The following is an 18,960-nucleotide window of genomic DNA, read 5'->3' as shown; positions in this document are numbered from 1 at the left end:
AGCACAAGCTTTCTACTATAGGGTCTGTTTTTAAGTCACTCAGGCTATAGCAATACCCTGATCATATGCAAATTCATGTAGAATGTACACAAACATCCAGTATTTGGGATGAGGTTAGCTTACTTTAAGGGAATAGAACATAGCCTTTTCTGATCAGAGTACCAAATAATTGTTCCTTTTTATGGTAAAATGCAGGTGAGGTTTACATAGCTATTACTAACTCAAGTTGAGGTGGCCTAGCATAAGATGAAGAAAACTATTTTCCTAACAATCAACACATATTTTGGTTTGGCTTTCTGTCTTTGGCAGGCCTGCTATCTAGTATTTATGAAGAATTTCAAGAAAGGTGTTTCATTGTAGACTATGACAATAGTGGTGGCTGTCAGGCCGCACACATGTGAGCTCCCAGAATCGCATTTTACTTTCATGCTGGGAGAGGTTGTGTCTTCCTGGTGGCACCTGCATAAACAGCACAGTGCAATCAGCTGATTTGAGCAAGAAGTTGCTGACAGCTTTTATAACCCTTGGGTGACCAAATTCTGGGGCAGTTTGGGCACAGTAGATTAATTTCTGTATGTCTGGTGCAGACACTAGATTTTAGGTCTGGCTGATTCTGATCTGAATTAGTTGTGGACACCTGGGAAAGTAACCCAAGCCCTCTGATGCTTGGTTTCCCCATCTGTAGCATGGGAAGGGGACAGAGGCCCACAGGCCTGGGTGCTGCTGTCTCCCTGACCAGCGTACCCTTTTGTTTTCTTTTCTAGTTTTTATCAGGATAGGGTCCCTTCCTTGAAGAGCATCTCCCCTGCTCCCTGTGGGCCCAGGGTGTCACTCACTCACCGCCATGGGATGTGATAGGAGCGGGCATGGTGCTTGGTCCATAGGGTGCCTGTGTGGTCCTAGCCGTACCGTTCAGGGCCCTTCCACGCAGTCAGAGAGGAAAGACTTCTGCTCCTCTTGTGTATCATGGGCAGTAAGAAAAGAGCTCTGCATTGGTTGGTGGTTATTTTCCTCACGATTGGAGAAGTTGAAAGTCTATTTATAGAAGGAAAAGTGTTTTAAGGCAAAGACATGGAGACAGGTATCAGGGGTGGGTGGGAGATGGAGCCCTGTGGGTGAGGGTCCAGGTTGAGATGGCACAAGCAAGCCCCTGTTCCCAGAAGGGGTGACCCCCAGCACCTCATCAGCCTCTCCTGGTTCTGGCCCTGCTGATGACTGGCTTGGCTCAGGTTCCTCCAGAAGCTGAGCTTGAGAGCTTTAATCCTTACACTCAAGATACACCCTACTCAAAACACACCTAGTATATAGATAACGCATTCACATGCACACTCTGCATTTGTCAGCTTCCCATTCCTCGAGCAAACCACCTGAGACGGACTGCTTAGGAAGGAAGAAGGTTTATTCAGTGTACATACTTTAAGGGTCAAGTCCAAGGTGGGGCAGCCTCTGGGTGGGGTGGCAGGTGGTGGGGCATGTGTTGCAGCTGGTAGTCATATCTCAAGCCAGGACGCAGAGGGGCACAGAGACCAGGTCCCTCAGTCCTCTTCTAGAGCACTGTCCCCGTGACCCAAGGACCTCCCCCAGTTGACGTCACCTGTTAGATGTGCACGGTGCTTCCCTACACTGCCCATCTTGAGCTCCATGCCTTTATATCTGGACCCTTTGGAGTCATGATCCATATTAGAACCAGAGCACACACACACACCCTCAGCAAACAGTGTATATATGTATACACACATATGTCTTACAAGGGATGATCAAAATGCACAATGAATGTTTACATTTAAAATTTATTACTGCACGAGATACATTGCCATTAACCCCCCTCCCTTTGAATGGCCATGGATGCCTCCATGTTCTGAGCCATTTCAAACCCTCTACCTTTCATGGTCATTTTGACTTTGGGCAAGACCCAAAGTTGCCCTGCCATAGACCCAGTGAATAAGGTGGAGGAGGACTCAGCCTCATGTTTTTATGGGCTGCCTGTCCAAGGGATGGGACTCGGCGGCAGCATTCACTGGGTTTTTATCACCTCTCATAAAGGAACTCAGGAAAGAGGGCTCCTGAACTGCTTCAGGAAGTGGCAAGAACCCTGGCATGAATGTGTTTAAAGCAAGGGGGAGGATTTTGAGGAAGATTAATGGCAATGTAAAAATGTAATAAATTTTTAAAAATTTAAGCATTCACTCTGTATGTTGATCACATGCCGTGTGTGTGTACGTGTGTGTATGTGTGTGTGTGTGTGTGTGTGTGTGTACGTGTACGTGTGCTCTGGCATTAGTTTCTAAAACACAGGGTCACCTCTCAAATTGTCCCCATACCACTCTCCCCGGCTGACAGAAAGAGCTTCCTCCGCAAGCCAAGTTCTCCATGTTGTTTCTGTGTTGATTCTTTCCTTCCTTCATCGGTTCACAGTTAAAACCTCAGATCTACTTTTGAGTCCCTGCAGCAGCTCCCCAGCACCTTCAGAACAAAAGCCAGAAGTTTGAGTTTGCTGGGCTGCTAGAACATGGCAGCCCAGCAGGAGCTTTAACTGTGGACACTGTCCTCAAAGGGCACCAGTTAAAGTGCCCTGTTCATCTAAAGGCACCCTGACACACATGCCCACAGTCAAGTTTGACCACGCATCAGTCACCACGGCCCAGCCAAGGTGATGCAGAATGATGAACCACACACCATGGTGAGTCTCCAGGGTCCTTTTTGGGTGTCTTCTGACCATCCCCGTCTTCACAGCAGCCACAAGGAGGGCCTGTTTCAGTCGTAACAAGGGATATTATGGTTTGGACTTGAAATGTCTCCCAAATTCGTGGTCACCAGCTGATGGGGTTTGGAGCGGTGACCGGATCACAAAGGCTCCAACTTCCTTAGTGTGTTCATCCATGGGTGGATTCCTAATTTGATGATGACATTGGCAGGTGATGGAAATAGGAAGTGGGGCCTAGATGAAGGGAGTGGGCAATGGGGGGCGTGGCCTTGGGGACTGTGTCTTGTCTCAGCCCCTCCTCTCTGGCTGCCTTGCTGTCTCTTTGCTTCCTGGCCACTATACTGTGAGCAGCCTTCTTCCACCATACTCTTTCACCGTGATGTTCCTGCCTCACCAGAGTCCTAAAGCAAAGAGCCAACTGGCCCTAGACTGAACCCTCTGAAACCACGAGCCAAACTAACACTCCCGGCTTTTAAGTTGATTCTCTGGTATTTTGTCCCAAAGCCAACCAACACAAGCAGCTCCCTTGTCTACCCTTGGGCCCTCTTAGCCCTTTCAGGTAGGCACAGCTCTCATCCCCATGACCCGGAGGAGGAAGTGGGGATGACACCAGCACCTCTGTCCCCATGAGGCCAGCCCTGGGCACCCGACATGCAGCCCAGACACCATCTTTGCAGGGTGCCCTCCCCAGTCCCTCTCTCCTGGAGTCCTTAGCCACTCTCCTGCAGCACTGCACCTCCTAGCGGTGGTCATTCCTTCATGGACCAGTGCCACCCAGGGGCCTGCTCTGTGATGGGCACTGAGGGACAACACGGAACAGAGGAGAGGTGAGTCCCTGCTGCCCGGGGCTTTGATGGGGAAATGACACGGTGGACAGTTGTGTGGGTGTGGGCTTAGGGCCACAGCACAGTGGTGGCACAGAGCCTGGGGACGGCCCTGTGGCCCCTGAGGGGACAGGACAGCCCCAGAAATGGCCTAGGGCTGGGTGGAGAGGAGGGAGCAGGGCCAGGCCATGTCTGATTGTCCCTAACCCTTGTATCCCAGCAGTGTGCGGTCTCCATGTCCCCCATGCTACCAGGCCTGCAGCAAGCATGCAGTATGTTTTTATGGGAGAAATATTCAAGCAAATGAGTGTTACTTGAGGCCAACTTTTTTATTCCTGTGGTACCGAAGACTGAACACAGGACCTTCGCACTGAGCTACATCCCCAGTAACACCCTCTTTTTGTTTTACTTTTTTTTGAAATAAGGTCTCCTTAAGTCACTAAGTTGCCCAGGTTGGGCTCAAATTTGCCATCCTCCTGCCTCAGCCTCCCAGATTGAGATCAACTTTGGATGACCCCAGTGAGGCCACCATTGACCAGAGCCCACATGGGATATGTGTGCTGTGAAAAGTCACAGTTTGTGTGTCAGTTGAGGTCAACAGCATGAAACAAAACCTGCCTCATGGTGGCTTAAACCAAGGGGGGGGGGGGGCTGAGGTTGCCTGTCCCACACCCCTGCCTGGCCCCTGTGGCTGCCAGGGCCTCAGTGTGAACCTGGCATGGGGCTGCGACACCCAATCTCTGCTGGCCCTCCTGTGGCTCCCACTGTCTTCTCTCCTTTACGCTTGTCATTTGACCCAGGTCCCCAAATCCTGGGTGTCTTCATCTTGGGACCCTTAGTTCAGTCTCAAAGGCGCTTTTCCGAGTGAGTCTGTCCGGGCTGCCCTAACCTCAGCACCAGACCAGTGGCGTTGGTTTCTCCCTCCTCTGGAAGCCAGAAGCCTGAGACCGGGGTGGCGTGGATGCATCCTGCCCGGGCGCTGCCAGGCTGCAGTCTGCTGACTTCTCACCTCGTTCTCCATGGTGAAGAGCAAAAGCTCTGCTGAGCACAGGCCCAGAGAGGGTGGGCCACTTCCCCCCAGTTGCACAGCAGAGAGGGGATTTCAGCCCTGGTCAGAGTGGCCCAGAGTTCAAGCCGTGTCTCCGTCCCTGTGTAGCCAGAGCTCTGTCCCCACTCTGTGCATCAGACTCTCCAGCCCTCTTTATTCCACATTAGCTTCTCTGTCTCCTAGTAGCTGGAGTTGAACTGGGTTTTGAGAGCTGCTCTAATTCCTGAGCCCTCATGGAGCCAAGGTCAGCGCCCTGCTGCCTTCCTGGCAATCTCTGCCCTTCGGAACCCATGGATGGGCGGATGTCTTTGCCTGGACCTCCCACAACTCTAGTCCCAGCCTCATGTTCTCAGCACAGTGCAGTGAGTCTGCTGGATGCCAGCCCCCAGCCCTCGAGGCAGCTGTTGGTGAGGACGCAGCAGAGAAGTGGAGACGAGAGGCCCGCGGCGCGGTGGCCTTGTCTTGCCTCTCCTGTCTGCCTTCTTTCGTGGGCTCCGGGGTGCAGAAATCAGCCTGGATCCCCACCACGCCGGCCTTCCTTTGCACGAGGCGTCTGTGCCTGCCTGAGTTTCTTTCTTATTTTCCAGTTTGCTGCCAATGGGAGTTCCACAGACCTTCAACCTCATGCCATCGATTGGATTTTTTTGGAGGTTTTGTGACATGTGCTGTTTAATTCAAGTGACATTTGTCACCTTCCTCATACTTCCTTGTTCTCCTTGAGGTTCACCCCATGGTGCAGGGTGAATCTAACTCGGTTCAGGGAGGACCAGAGCTAGAGTCAGATGCAGGCTTGGCCTCTCTGTCCTATCTCTGTCCCTGGAGATTACCAGCTCCTCAGAGATTATGTGGGTCTGACATCCAGCAGAAGAGCAACCCATGGAGCCAGGAGAAAACCTGAGCTCTAGCCTGGTCCCCCTGCCCACTGTCTTCCTGCCAGGGTCTTCCAGTGCACCCCTTTCCCAGGAGATAGGGAGCCTGAGCTTCAGACTTGAGCCTAGAGCAAGGACTGGGCCCTCCTTTCCCTTATCTGTGGGTAGGGATAGGAATAATACCAGGACTATTTGAATAGCATCCCCCAAATTGGAATCCTCCTGAAACCCCAGAACCTAACCTTATTTGGAGGCATAGTAATCTCCCTTAAACCTTGGGGGATATGTTCTCAGACCTCCAGTGGTAAATGCCTGAGACCTCAATAGTACCAAACTATTCATACTGTATTTTTCCTATACATGCCTTCCAGTGATAGAGTGATAATTTATGGGTCAGGCACAGTCAGAGATCGCCAACAATAACATAATACAATGGAACCATCTTAATAATTACTGTAGTAAGGGTTATTTGAATGTGATCTTTCCTTTTCTCTCTCAGTATACCTTATGGTCCTCTGCTTGCCCCAATTGTGATACTATAAGATGGCACAAAATGAAGGAGGTGACACAGCTTCAGGCTAGTGTGTAAGGGCTACTTGGACCCAGGCAACGTGGCATCACATCAGTCTATATGACCACCTGGAGGGCTGCCAAATGATTATCGTGTGGGTAGTATATACAGCATGGATACGCTGGCACAGGGATGATGCATACCCTGGAAGGGTAGAGTGGGACAATGTGGGATTTCACTGTGGTACTTAGAACAGCATGATATTTATTCATCTCTGAAATTTTCCATTCAGGATTTTCAGGCAATAATTGACTGTAGGTTACTGAAAACAAAGAAAATAAAGTATAGGTTTTTTTGCAGATATAAGTATTTAAGATGGGTCATACTGGATTAGAGTACACCATAAACTGCTGTGATTGGTGTCCATATTAAAAGATGCAAATTTGGGTCCTGAGACAGACACAGAGGTGGGGGAGCCAGGTGTCCTCCCTGTGATCCTTCAGAGGGAGCTGCCCTGCCTGCACCTTGAACTTGGACTTTTGGTCCCCAAAGCTTGGAGACCACATGTTCCTTCTGTGTAAGCTGCCTGACCTGTGGCACTGAGGGAAGGGACACTGTTCCTCACCACACTGTTGGAAAGAGTGGATCCCCAGGCCTGCTACTGTTCCTGTTCTAGGCCATGTGGCCCACGTATGTCTCTGGCCATGTGTGACTCTGAGGCACCACCCGTGCCCCATCCCTGCTGCACTGCACCCCCTTGCCCTTGGCCCATCCTGTCTTTTCGTGCTCTCCTACATGGATTCCTGGGCAGATCCATCTCAAAAGCCTGTCCCCACCCCACCCAGGGACTCACTCTTCGTCACCAGACATGAGTGTGAATCCTACCCCAGCATGCAGTGGCTTCAGGGAATGTGGCAGGTTCATCATGACACCTGGGCTTCTCCCACTAGAGGGAGGGTGGAGGCGTGCCCCACAGATTACAGAGTTGATCAGAGACAGTTGTCAGTACCTGGCCTGCACCAGGGCTCACACTACGCGGGGCTGTCATGGCTCCCCAGAACCTGGCACCATGGCTGGCATTCCCCAGAAGGAGGGTCTGAGGGAAGGAAGAGGAGACAAAGAAACCTCCCGGTGAACTGGGCAGGGAATAGGGGAGGAGCAGCAGGAGGACCCGTGCGAGGAGGAAAGTCAGGCCTGTTCCCCACCAGCCCTGGCCTACTGCGGAGGCAGCAAGAAACACCAGCCTTCGACTTCCCACCCAGCAGACAAGGGCACCTGGGTGCTGGACCCCTTCCCTTCAGTAAAGGGCTTGGGTTGAGAACACTGATTTTCTGGCATTGCTGCTCTGTTGCCTGGGCTGGAGTGGGCTCTGCTTGGCAGGGAAGTGTCCCCAGGCAGAGGGGAGACAGATGCCAGGCAGGTGTGCTCCGAGGTGGGGAAGGCACAGGAATCACTCAGGCACAGATAGGGTTTGCAGCTCCCATGCACACCTGTGCTCCAGGGCTGTGTCACTGGACAGGTCCTCAGCGCGCCTGCATGTACACAAATGTCCCAGGGGCACAAATGTCACTAGGACAGGGTCTGGCACAGGGTGTGCACACGCGAGTTCCAGGGCTGTGGTTGCTGGTGCCCTTGCCTGCTTTCCTCCTGCTTCGAGCTCTCCAGGTCACACTGCAGCTTCTGGCTCCTGAACCTGCTCCTGCTTCCCCAGCAGAGCTGCTGATACTAAAGGGATGACGCTGGGCCCATGCCACGCTTGACAGGCGCAGGGAGGTTTGGGCTTCCAGGTGCACAGAGGAGACTGGAGCCCGGGTGTGAAGCGCAGGGAGGGGCTGACCTTGCTTTTCGTGTTCTGCTGGTCAGGTGTGCATCGTGCAGAAGCGAGACACGAAGAAGATGTATGCCATGAAGTACATGAACAAGCAGAAGTGCATCGAGCGCGATGAAGTGCGGAACGTGTTCCGGGAGCTGCAGATCATGCAGGGGCTGGAGCACCCGCTCCTGGTCAACCTGTGGTGAGTGGCTGTGCCAGCTCTGGACGCCCCGTCCCTACTGGATGCACCCCCTTGCCGCTGCGCACCCTATCTTTTCGTGTTCTCTTTCTGCATGGATTCCCGGCCAGGTCCATCCCAGCCCGCCTGTCCCCAGCCCACCCAGGGACTCACGCTCTGGTCATGCGTCATGGGTGTGAGTCCTGCCCTGCGGTGTGTGGCTTCAGTGAGCATGGCCATGAGGCGGGGATGAGATGCCCAGGTTCCAGCGTCCAGGGCCCTTGCCGCCTTCGCTGGCTGCTGAAGTCTTAGGCCTGTGTTTCGTGTTCAGTTTCACTCTGTTCTCTGATCTGAGGAATCTGGGCTGAAGATAGGTTTAACAGAGAAGGTTTTGTGCATTGGAGAAAATACATGGCATGTGGTGAGACCATGCCTCGTAGCATCTTCACAGGGAGTCCAGCTCTTCAGAAGGTCACTTCTGTTGTGCCAGTCACAGGAGGACAACTGGGAGCCCGAGTTTCACTCCATGCAGAGGGAGCACAGCATGGATGGATGTGCTCAATTCCAGGTCCTGAATCTGGCCCACAAGGCCTGTCGTAATCCGCATTCCAGAACCTTCTTTATTTTGAGACAGGGTCTTGCTAAGATCCCCAGGCTGGGCTAGAACTTCCCATCCTCCTACCTCAGCCTTCCAGAGTGCTAGGATTACAGATGTGCACTGCCTGTATGAAGCATCTCCTTTTCCTGGAGACCTTGCGTCCCCATTTCCTTCAGTGACCCATCCAGCTCCTGCACGTTCCTGGCTCAAGCATAGGTACCCCCAGCACAGGAGCTGTGGCCGCCACATGGGCTGGGTGAGCGTTCCTCATGGCCTCTGCCTTGCCCGTGTGGACCCAACACAGCCTTTGCCACCGAGCACCCACATTGCTGGTTTTCTCACCGTCTCTGAGAAATGCCTCCTCCTGGGAAGCTGGGCTGCTTCCTGTGCTTCCCTCTGGGAGTCTAACCCAGCCTCCACAGGGCCGGCTCCTCGAAGTTTCTTAAGCTGGATTTAGTGGGAGGAGTGAGGGCTGGCTGCTCTGGGAAAGGAATTCAGAGTGGCTCCTTCAGCAGCTGCGTTCACTCCTGACCTTGACGGTGGCAAGGCGACCCCGATGGGAACGTCCACCATGTGCTTCTTGCTCGCTTGCTGGCTCCGGTGAGGTCCACGCTCTTCGTACCCAGAGGCACTTGGAGCCTTAGGTGGGTGAAGAATAAGAGGGCACACAGGTCTTTCTGTCTGGGAAAATCAAGGTGGGTGTGGTGTGGGCCCCAATTTGGCATTTCCACGTGGAAAACCCTGGCCAGATATGGGGCATCAAGTCTGGGTAGGTACAGAAAGTTATTCATCCGACTCTTCCATCATTTGGGGGAAGTAACCTTACTATTTTGATACTGGACAAGAGAATTTAAAAAAAATAAATTTCTTTTGTTTTTTTGGTACCGGGGATCAAACTCAGGACCTTGTGCTTTCAGGCAGGCGGTGGAACCACTGAGCTAAATCCCTGGCACAAAAAGAAATAAATTTCTAATCAGAAAAATAACCTCCATTCTTTGCAAAATACAGAAGATAAAGTATATAAGAAAGCGACAATGAGCCAGAATCCCACCAGGCCTGCATATTTCCACCTGTTTTGCAATGAAGCCAGTCTCCTGAGCTTCAGACAAACACAGCAAGAGAGAATGAAAAAGAAAAATCACCCCAGAGAGGGAGGGTGGCCTGGGGAGGGCGCTGGAGCAGAGGACAGGGGCTCAGCACGTGGCTCCAAGGTCTGACCTCCCGGTCCAGTCCCAGCTCCACCTCACCAGCCCTGAGGTCGCCACGGACCAGTGCGCGCGTCCCTGATTGGTAGACTGGGTCCCTAACTTCACAGTAACCATATGTGGAAATGGGGAATTGTGGAGGTGAATATGGCTGAAGTCATAGAGGGAGGCCGTAATCTGCCAAGATGGTGGCTGATGCGAGGGAGAGAAAGGAAGCTGAGAACACAGTGAGAAGGTGGCCGTCGGCAATCCCGAAAGAGACTCCTCAGCAGGCCTGGATGCAGCTGCTGCCCTGAGCCCAGAAGCCCAGCCTGCAGAGCTGTGAGAACCATGATGCCAGTCCGCTGGTGTTGGTGCAGCAGCTGGAGCTGGTAACACTGAGACCGTAAGAGTAAGGCCATTTGCCTGTCAATGTCTGTTTCCTTATTTGTAAAACAGAAATGAAAGAATAAAGAAGTCCTCAAGTTGTTCTATAAATTAGACAGGTGATGTGTACTCTTGGCCACTTTCCTCCTGGCTGAGACACAACATAGGACCCCCACAACTTAAAGGGAAAGAGGTGTACTTAGGCTCATTTCAGTCCCCAGTCTGCTGGCTCCAAGGCAGGGCAGCACGGCGAAGGGGCCTGGTGGAGGAGAGCTGCTCACGGCTTGGGGCCCAGGAAGCAGAGAGAAGGGAGGGACCAGGAGGGAGATGAACCCTTCCAGGCCACGCCCCAGTGACGCCTCTTTCCACAGGCCCCGCCTCCTAACACCCAGCCAGCTGTGATATCCTTGTAATCCAGTCACCTTCCGAAGGTCCTGTCTGTGATCCCAGGAGGCTTTAGGGGGTCATCTAGTAGAAACCAAGTATCCCTAAGTCTAGGACAGGCAGAACCACCCAGGAAGGCCTGCTGGGTCACTTGTGTCCGAGGTCAGTTCTGGCTGGCTGAGCCCTTAGCAGTCAGGTGGCTCCGGTCTCGGGGTGTGGACTGTGTGCATCTCCTACAGCACCGGATGTGGAAGCTTTCAGTTTCCTGAGCTTTCAGTGCCAGACTATTTCCTGAATGAAGGTTCATGAGTAGGTGGTTCATGCGTGTTTTCATACTGTGTCCAAAATTCATTTCCATTTCCCCATTTGGCTGTGTTTACTAGACTCATTGTTCAGATGCTTTGTTTACAATCAACAAAGGGGCACCTGCTGCTCTGTCAACACAACTTGACTGGAAACACCTGGCCGGTGTGTTGGGGCTGGCGACCACAGATTCCTGAAGCTGGCACAGCACTTCTAACTGCCCTTTGTTTCTAGAGCCTTCTGTGAGTGGTAGTCAATACCCAGATGTCTACATGTCACTGTGAGCCAAGAAAGCCACAGAAATCGGTAGCAAGGTCTTAAGTGTTGAGACCTTCAATTAAGAGGAAATTAAATAAATATTTAAGGGCAGAGCTGCCCTGGCTGAAGCAGGGGGCAGCCAAAGAGGCTGGGGGAGCACATTGACTGGAGGTCCCTGGGGACCCGTGACAAAGGATTTATCTGCAGCTGCCAAGCTGCATCGTTCTATAGAAGTCATCGTCACTGGCTCTGGCTGTGGCTCCAGCCTCTTAAGTTGCATTCCAAGCTTCAGCCACAGTTACCTGTCCCCACTTTGCCCTATGGGAGGCAAATCTTGTTTATCAAAGGGCCAACTGAGCCTGCCACTCCTCTGCCAACGGTGCCATGGGGGCTCCCCGCAGGCCCCAGAATAAATGCCCTTGTGTGATGCGGCCTCTGCCACCATGTCCAGTCCTGCTGCCATCTTGGTTCCTGGGAGTGGCAGCCACTCTGATGGGCTTGTGGAGTGTTTGATACATATGTGCTGCTGTTCTTACCCCTCCATTCTCTCACACACGCTGCTGCTCAGCCTGGAATGTGTATCCCCCCTCCCCTGGGCCCACTCTGAGAATTCTGCTCCTTCTCAGGTATCTACTGGGCTTTGCTGGTGCCAGGTACCGGCCTGATTCTCCAGGGTCCAGAGATCCAGACCCAGCATGGCTGCTGTCCTCTTGGGGGTCCTATGCAGCCACCATCTGCTCCTTTGAGCTTCTGCAGGATGCCCCACTCCCAGTGGTGGCCTCTTCCAGCCTGGCGAAGGCCCAGCAGCTCCACTTCGCTTCTGTTCCCTGCATTAGCAGTGAGGCACTCCAGGAGGGCACTGTGCCTTGTTCACAGCTGTGTTGCCAGCACTGCTATCAGTGAATGCATCCGTTTGGTCTGTTATGGGCCCGTGATGGGCCAAGTGCTGTGCTGGATGTGTAGAACAATGCGACCCCTCATCACAGAGCCTGCTGATGATGGAAGAGCAGTGTCACACTGACTGTGCCTGTGCAGTCCTGTCCTCCTCGCCCATCTTCAGTAGTGTCCTCTGGTGACCCAAGATCACTTTAAAATGATAGATTTCAAACTCCCACCATGCCCTGTGTATCAAGGGGTGTCCCGGTCCATTCCCCATACTCAGAGAGGAGAAGGCCAGTTCCAACTAGTAGGGTTTTCTTCAGTCTCTGGCATCTCTGGGACACTCTCATCACCATGGCAACCTCAAGCATCACAGGGAAGAGGTGATGCTCAATGTCCAGGGTCCATTTCTCATCCTGGTCTATTTTGACTCATGCAGCATCTCTGTGGCTTCAGCCATGCTTTGAGGGTGCTAGATTCCTGACCTTTCTTTGGTGGCATGGGGACGGGGCTGTGATTCTGAAGGGGCAAACTGGGGCCTGCGAGTGTGAGCTACAGGAGGTGCCAGGCTGCACCCTGACATTCAGAGAGCCCCACTGAGCTGCGGGAGGGGAATGTGAAGAGCCAGGGGCTACACATGGCTCAGAGAGGGTGCAGCTGGGCCAGGGACTGGTCCCCAGTGTGCTGGGCAAGTCCTGTGAGCGGGTGGGAGACCCAGCAATCCACCGGGCAGCCATGGGGGTTTATTTGTTTACTGAGATTGCAGAGCTCATGAACGGCGGCCCTGGGAGTAGAGGCAGTGGTGTACCAGTCAGTGCTTAGCACCCGGCTCCCTGGGGTAAAGGAAGGGACACAAACCCTGATCTGCAGTGTGGCCATTCTCCAAGTGTGACTCCCCCCAGCGTGCTTGATTTCCGTCTACCAACCGTTCTGAAATTCAGCAGCTGATTCACAAGGGCCAGCAGGAACTGGCTCCAGGATGGACCTCCCGGGCCCAGACAGAACACCAAAGCTAGGGCCCCTTGAAACTCCCCTTCTGGGGGGCAAGCACAGAGCAAAGCCCTAGAAGTATGAAGATGAGTAGATAATGGGCCTTCCCCGGGGGAAGAATGGCTTCCCACAGGAAAAGGAGGAAGTGTCAGGTCTGTGCTCCTGATGGGAGTGGCTGTGGGAAATCTCCCCCGGGGTGCACATCCCTGGGAAACCTCAGTTTTCTCCCCTCACAGACACACCAGGGAATGTGCTGTGCTGATTTTCAAGGCATCTTTCAATCCAGGCAAGTTGACAGCCAAGATGAACTGTCACAGTCACCGTGCCATACGCTAAATCCTCAGACACCTGTCGGTCTTGTGACCAACGTTCCCCTTGTCTCCTCCTCCACTGCCCGGCTGACCTCCTACCCTCTGCTTCTACGAGTCTTACTTTTCTAGAACCATGTGTTGGTCCATTTTCTGTGGCTGTGAGAAAAATCCGAGCCTGGGTCATTTTAAAGAACACAAGTCATTTGGCTCACGGTGCTGGAGGCTGGGCAAGTACGTGCAGGGTGCTGGCTTCGGGCAAGGACTCTAGCTGCATCGTAGCCTGGCAGAGGGCAGCTCCAGGGAGAAAGGGCAAGTGTGCTGGCTCATCTCTTCTAGCCGTCTGAAGCCACTAGTGCCGCCCGGGGCCCCTGCTCAGGACCTCCTCTAACGCTAGCTCCTGCCCAGTATTATCAGCATACAGGTTTGAGGAACGACTTCAGACCTCAGCAGCGTCTCAGAGGACGGACCCAGGTCCAAGCTCTGTGCTGCTGTCTTCCCACTCTCTGCTCCCAAGGGTGGTCCCAGTCTCCCCCATCCCCTCCCTTCATGCAGCCACTGAGGAAGGCATCCGCCACCCCCTGCCCTTTCCGAGCATTGCTGCCCCTCTCGGAGACGTCCAGGCCCGGACCCCAGCACACTCCCTCGCTCTGTCTCTGTCAGTCCATTTGCTTGTATCTTAGACTGTTTCCCATCACCAACGGGCGCAAACCCTCTGCAGCCTGGGCTCCTGCTTGCAGTGCTCTCTGCAGCAATCCCAGGCTCTAAAGGAGGATCTGTCACCGTGGCCGCCTGACAGTTCATTTGTTATGTTGCATTGGATGTTTGTACCTGGCCCACTGCTCGGGACACGGTGGGTTGGGAGGAGCTGCCCATCCCAGTGGGCTGTGGGACCCTCATGGGACAGGAACCTTTCCCTGTGCCTGTCCTAAGCCTTCGCTCCCAGCACGGGAGGACACACTTTGCATGGGAGATAGATTATCCCCATAACGTGCTGAGGTTATGTGCAGACCCTCATGCTGGAGCAATTAAAGGATGAACTTTCATGTTTCTTGATCTCAAATATTCTTTCCAGTTTCCATTTTTCATTATTCTGTCTGTAATTCATACTAGGAGCATATTTCCTTTCTGATTAGTAGGGCACACATCTTTGATTTTCCAATGGGTTCTGCAGAGGTCTGTGGCTCTTCACTCACCAGAAGTAGGGAATTCCATGTTTATAAAATGTACATCAATCAGACTCATACCTGCTGGCTTTCCACTTCCTCCCCTCCTACTTTTCCTTCCCTGGGCCAACAACCTGGTGCCCTGGACACATTGCACCAGTAAAAGAACTGTTGAGTGACCCTGCCAAGTGATTACCCATTTTCTAGATGGCGATCCAGTCTGTGACACCCTGGAGAAGGGCATCAGAAGGCCCAGGGTTACGTGCTGCGTGTGCACTTTTTATCTGAGAACTCTGCATTGTTAGGTACTTGACATTTTCATATCAGCTCACTTTCGTGTTTATATGGACTTGATTTCTTATAATGTGATATTTCCCCTCGAAAAAACTAACTTCAGTTGTCTTAAATAGTAAGCTATCCTAAAAATACATACCAGAGAATTTGCATGGTGTCATTAGACCCTTATGTGGTAGTAGTCATTTATCTTCATGCCAAGCCTGCCGCACTTCCCCTGTCTAAGGTGGAGGTTGACGGGGACAGGAAAGTGGTAAGGACAGGCCAATGTCAAGCCACGACTGTCCCTCCATATCATCAGTCTGCAAATGCAGATGAGTTATTACTGAGCAAGAAAACAAAAAGGAAAAATGAATGCATGGCATGAATATGCAGCTAAGAATAAATCCAAGTACACAGTACCGCCCTTGCTCATGCTGACCTTGAGCCAAGCAGGCTCATGACGCCATATAGACCTGGTCCTCTCCTTTCCTTTCCAATGCGTTTACAAGCAGCAGGTTCCTGTGCAGCCAGGACCTCTGCTAGTCTCTGTCCATGAGCAGGAGGGCTTGGAAGTGGCCTTTGAAAGCCAGGCCCCGCCAGGACTCACTCAGACGCCGGCGGGGCAGGCAAGTGGGAAATGAGTGGAGGGTGTGGGGTGAGAGATTCCAGGGAGTGGTGGGGACCTTAGCACATCGTCACCTTGTGGGTGGCATAAGTGACGCTGGGGGTGGAGCTGGTAGGGGCACCCAGCTCTGTAGCTCACTGGCTGTCTGGCTGACTCTGTGCCACAACTTGTCATCCTCTTGGTGACAGATGGTTCAAGCTGGACTCTCTTGCAGTCCTTTAATGCCATACGTAGTAGGGGAATTAAAGGAGAAGATGCAGTGGGCAGGATCTGAGGATCAGGAATGTCCTCATTGTTTATCTCCTCTACCAAAATAGAGGCACCATTTTTGGACCACGAGAGATTTAATCACAAAGAATCCACTCAAGCAATATTGGAAGAATGGGAGAATGATGCAACGAAGAATACGTGTTCCACCTTTCCAGTAGTGACATCCTTCACTTGTTCCCATGTTGGGCCACACCGGAAGTCTTTGGATGTTATCTTTTCATTCTTGTTTTCCTAAGAAGGTTTTAAAATTGATCTTTGGAATTGACTTTGAATTTTATTAGATCCTTTTAATGAACCATCAAGATGCTCAGATGTTTGGATTTCTTGATTGTGAGATATGGTTAATCACATTATAAATTTATCATCCACAATGCACTCTCCCTTCTTGGGATAAATCTCATTTTGTCATATGTCATGGTGGAACATTGCTGTGGTTTTCAGCAAGTGACGATGACAATAATAAGAGTATCTGAAGCCCACTGCCTTCCCTCTACATCTCAGTGTCTCTTCTGTATGCAAGATGTGGCTGTTCTTGTCATCCTTCCACCCTGGCATGGACAATTCCTCCTTCACAAAGGGAAGAACTTCACACAGTCTACCTGGGGCCAGGACATGGTGCCCAGTGGTGAGTGGTGGGTACACCTGAAAGTTAGCTCTCATTAGTGATGTTCACTGTGCACCTGATTATTTGCTAGAATATAAATTCATAGACATCAGTAAGCACTCTAGATCACACAGGCTTTTGAAATGTGCTATAAAATTGCCTTTGAGAATTTGTACCAGACAGAAAGCCCCTTCCAGCTCTTCCCGCTAACTCCTTGCTCATTTGTTGGAGGATAAAGATGGTGCCTTGGAGGAGTTTGCATTCACATGTCATAGGCTCCTTTTAATGCTGGTAATTCTTTTGGAAAGTCACTGGCCATTAGGTCGCTGGGTGCTGTCCGAATGAATGTGTGAGTTGCATCCTGGGGACAAGAGGAGAAGCCACTGCTGTGCTTCAGCCTCTGGGGTCTCCAAGCGCCTGGAGGGTGAAGGGTGGGGAAAGACCCTTTTCCGCCCCACGTGCTCCACACTGAGCCTGACCGTCCCTGGGGTGACAGTGTCACACTCCGTCCCCAGGAGGCAGCAAAGAAGAGACAGGCAGCACGGGGGTGGGGGTGTGCGCCCTCCCTGCCCGAGCTCAGGAGGCACTGTCTGCTGAGAGACACCCCTGGAAGGCGGAGTTTGGTGTTGGGCCAGTGGGAAACTCCTGCTATGCAGTCTTTATCTAGTGGCAGCTGCTCTATCTTTCTGCACTCCTATCTGGGGTGCAGTGAGGGAAAAATCACTGACCCTCTCATGATTTCCGTTTCGCCCACACCCTGAAGGTCTGTACCAGGAGCAATGAGATTTCCGAGGAGTCACAAGGCAGGCGTGGGGTTTTGCACCCAGGTGACAATCGAGGGCATCCTGGCCTTTACAGGACCTTGCAGCAGGTGGATGGCTGTGGCTTGTCTTCTCACCCTCACGCCCAGCTAAAGGCAGGCACATGAAATGAGGATCATTTTAATTAAGGCAGCAAGGTGGTGATTTGTGCAGAAGCCACCTGAATGAACAGGTCTCCCTGCATCAACATCATGCAGAAGGTAGAAGGACTAATAAGGTGTGTGCAGAAGTGGTACCTCGGGGACCTACTTTAATGAATATATGAAGTGCTTGTCATTAGCATATCTTCGTTGCTATGTGACCACATACAGCTGAAAACCCATTGGTTCCTTATGTGCTGTGGAACTGGCATCTCCAATCTTGCTTCTATTGTAAATCTGCCTTCCAAATGCTTCCATTTACCTCTCTGAATTACTGCATGTTCCAAATTAGTGGAGCTTGTTTTAATACGATTTTTTTTTTACCTCTTTGAATTAAATTTTCTTTTCTTTTCTCTTTGGTTTTCCAAATTGACCAAGCTTAAAAACATTATTAAATTAGAGAATCTCACATTGCATGCCACACATCCTGGCCTCCAACACCAGCTGCTTCGTATGGGGACCCAGGCCCTTGTGTGTGTTTGTCCAGAATTTCCTCCCACCCCTGCCTGCCTGGTGAGTTTCTGTGTGTGCCACAGAGCCCCACCGGCTGTTCCTCTCTCAGCCTTCCTCAGTTCTGCCCAAGAGATGACGTTTTCTGACTTTAGTGCTTGAAAAAAAACTTGTTTTTCCTAGGGAATTGAAATACTTGTTCCTTTCTGATAATGACGTGTGTGTGCGTGTGTGTGTGTGTGTGTGTGTGTGTGTGTGTGTGTGTCATTGCTAACATTAGGGCTTTAAATGTCTACCACAGGGCCTCATGTTGGGGCTTGGCTGAGGACTTCTGGGAGGTGACAGAACCTTTAAGGGGGGGCTAGGAAGTGGTCTTTGGGCCCTTGGGGTACAGCTTCTAAGTGGACTGTAGGCGTCCCACCCCTTCTACTTCCTCTCCTTTGCTTCCTGCCCATGGGGTAACCATGGCTAGACCATAACTTCCTGTCTGAATGTACCCTACAAGCAACAGGGCCCCTGATCGTGGACTGGAACCTCCAAAGCTGCAAACCCAAATAAACCTTTCCTCTTCATAAGCTGTTTCTTGTGAGTATTCATTATAGTGACAGAAAGCTGACTGCTAAACCACCTTGGAGAGGCCACCCAGTGCCTAAGAGCAGAGACTCATAGCCAGGTCACAGCTACGAGACTTCAGACATCTCTTGAGTCTCAATTGCATCATCTCTAACACAGGGATCGTGTAGTTCTTTGATTGAAATCGCACACATAGAAAAGGGCCAGGGATTTAGCTCAGTGGTTTCGCTGCTTGCTGCGCAAGTGCAAGGACCCGAGTTTGATCCCCGGTACCAAAAAAAAAAAAAAGAAAAGAAATGAAAGTCGCTGGTGGCTCTATGGCCTCAAAGAATCTCAGCACATACCCCACTTCCTGCTTTGATTTGAGTCTGCATTTTCCACTCTCCTTCCCATCGTTTTTCTTGCCACTTGACATTCCAGTTCCTTGCTCCCAAATCTCTATTTGCATCTTTATCATACTTGGTTTTCTCAGTGGATGTTGTGAGCCACCTGAAGTCATTTGTGGACCTGGCCAAGATGTCTGGAAATAAGCCATTCTATTTTTAAAGCGGTTGAAAGTCTTTGGTGCTCTTTGTGAGGGAGACTTGGTGCCCAGTTCCTCCCACGCACCACTCTTCTCCAGGATGCGGGGTGACACACAGGTCCCCAGGGATCTCTGGCAGATGGGACAGCGCTGCCTTATTAATATATTGGCAAGCACCTCGCGTCTCCCCACACTGTTCTGCCAAGAGCAGTTTTGGAGAGCTTGGCTGAGGTTCCAAAACAAAATGAAGCCTTCTTCCTCCACTCGAATCATG

The 18,960-nt window shown here is 51.8% G+C and overlaps 1 protein-coding gene and 1 long non-coding RNA gene across 17 annotated transcripts in view; both read left to right on the top strand.

Moving 5' to 3' along the window:
* Stk32b (serine/threonine kinase 32B) overlaps positions 1-18,960 on the top strand; it is a 332,979-nt gene that overhangs the window by 75,790 nt on the left and 238,229 nt on the right. For all 16 annotated transcript variants that reach the window (XM_087187328.1, XM_013073058.3, XM_004847305.4 and 13 more), the window contains one exon: positions 7,820-7,971. In XM_087187328.1, coding sequence (XP_087043454.1) covers positions 7,820-7,971 — 152 coding nt within the window. The remainder of the gene's footprint in view (positions 1-7,819; positions 7,972-18,960) is intronic.
* LOC101707569 (uncharacterized) lies at positions 9,196-18,460 on the top strand. The gene is made up of 2 exons (XR_205355.3): positions 9,196-14,709; positions 15,623-18,460. It is a non-coding gene; the product is annotated as an uncharacterized LOC101707569 (long non-coding RNA).

This window comes from Heterocephalus glaber, unplaced genomic scaffold (assembly GCF_053883595.1).
Source record: "Heterocephalus glaber isolate CG9 unplaced genomic scaffold, H.glaber_assembly_v1.0 deba00001509, whole genome shotgun sequence".
Classification (NCBI taxonomy): Eukaryota; Metazoa; Chordata; class Mammalia; order Rodentia; family Bathyergidae; genus Heterocephalus; species Heterocephalus glaber.
The sequence above is the reverse complement of the archived record's forward strand: the minus strand, read 5'-3'. Positions and strand labels throughout refer to the sequence as shown.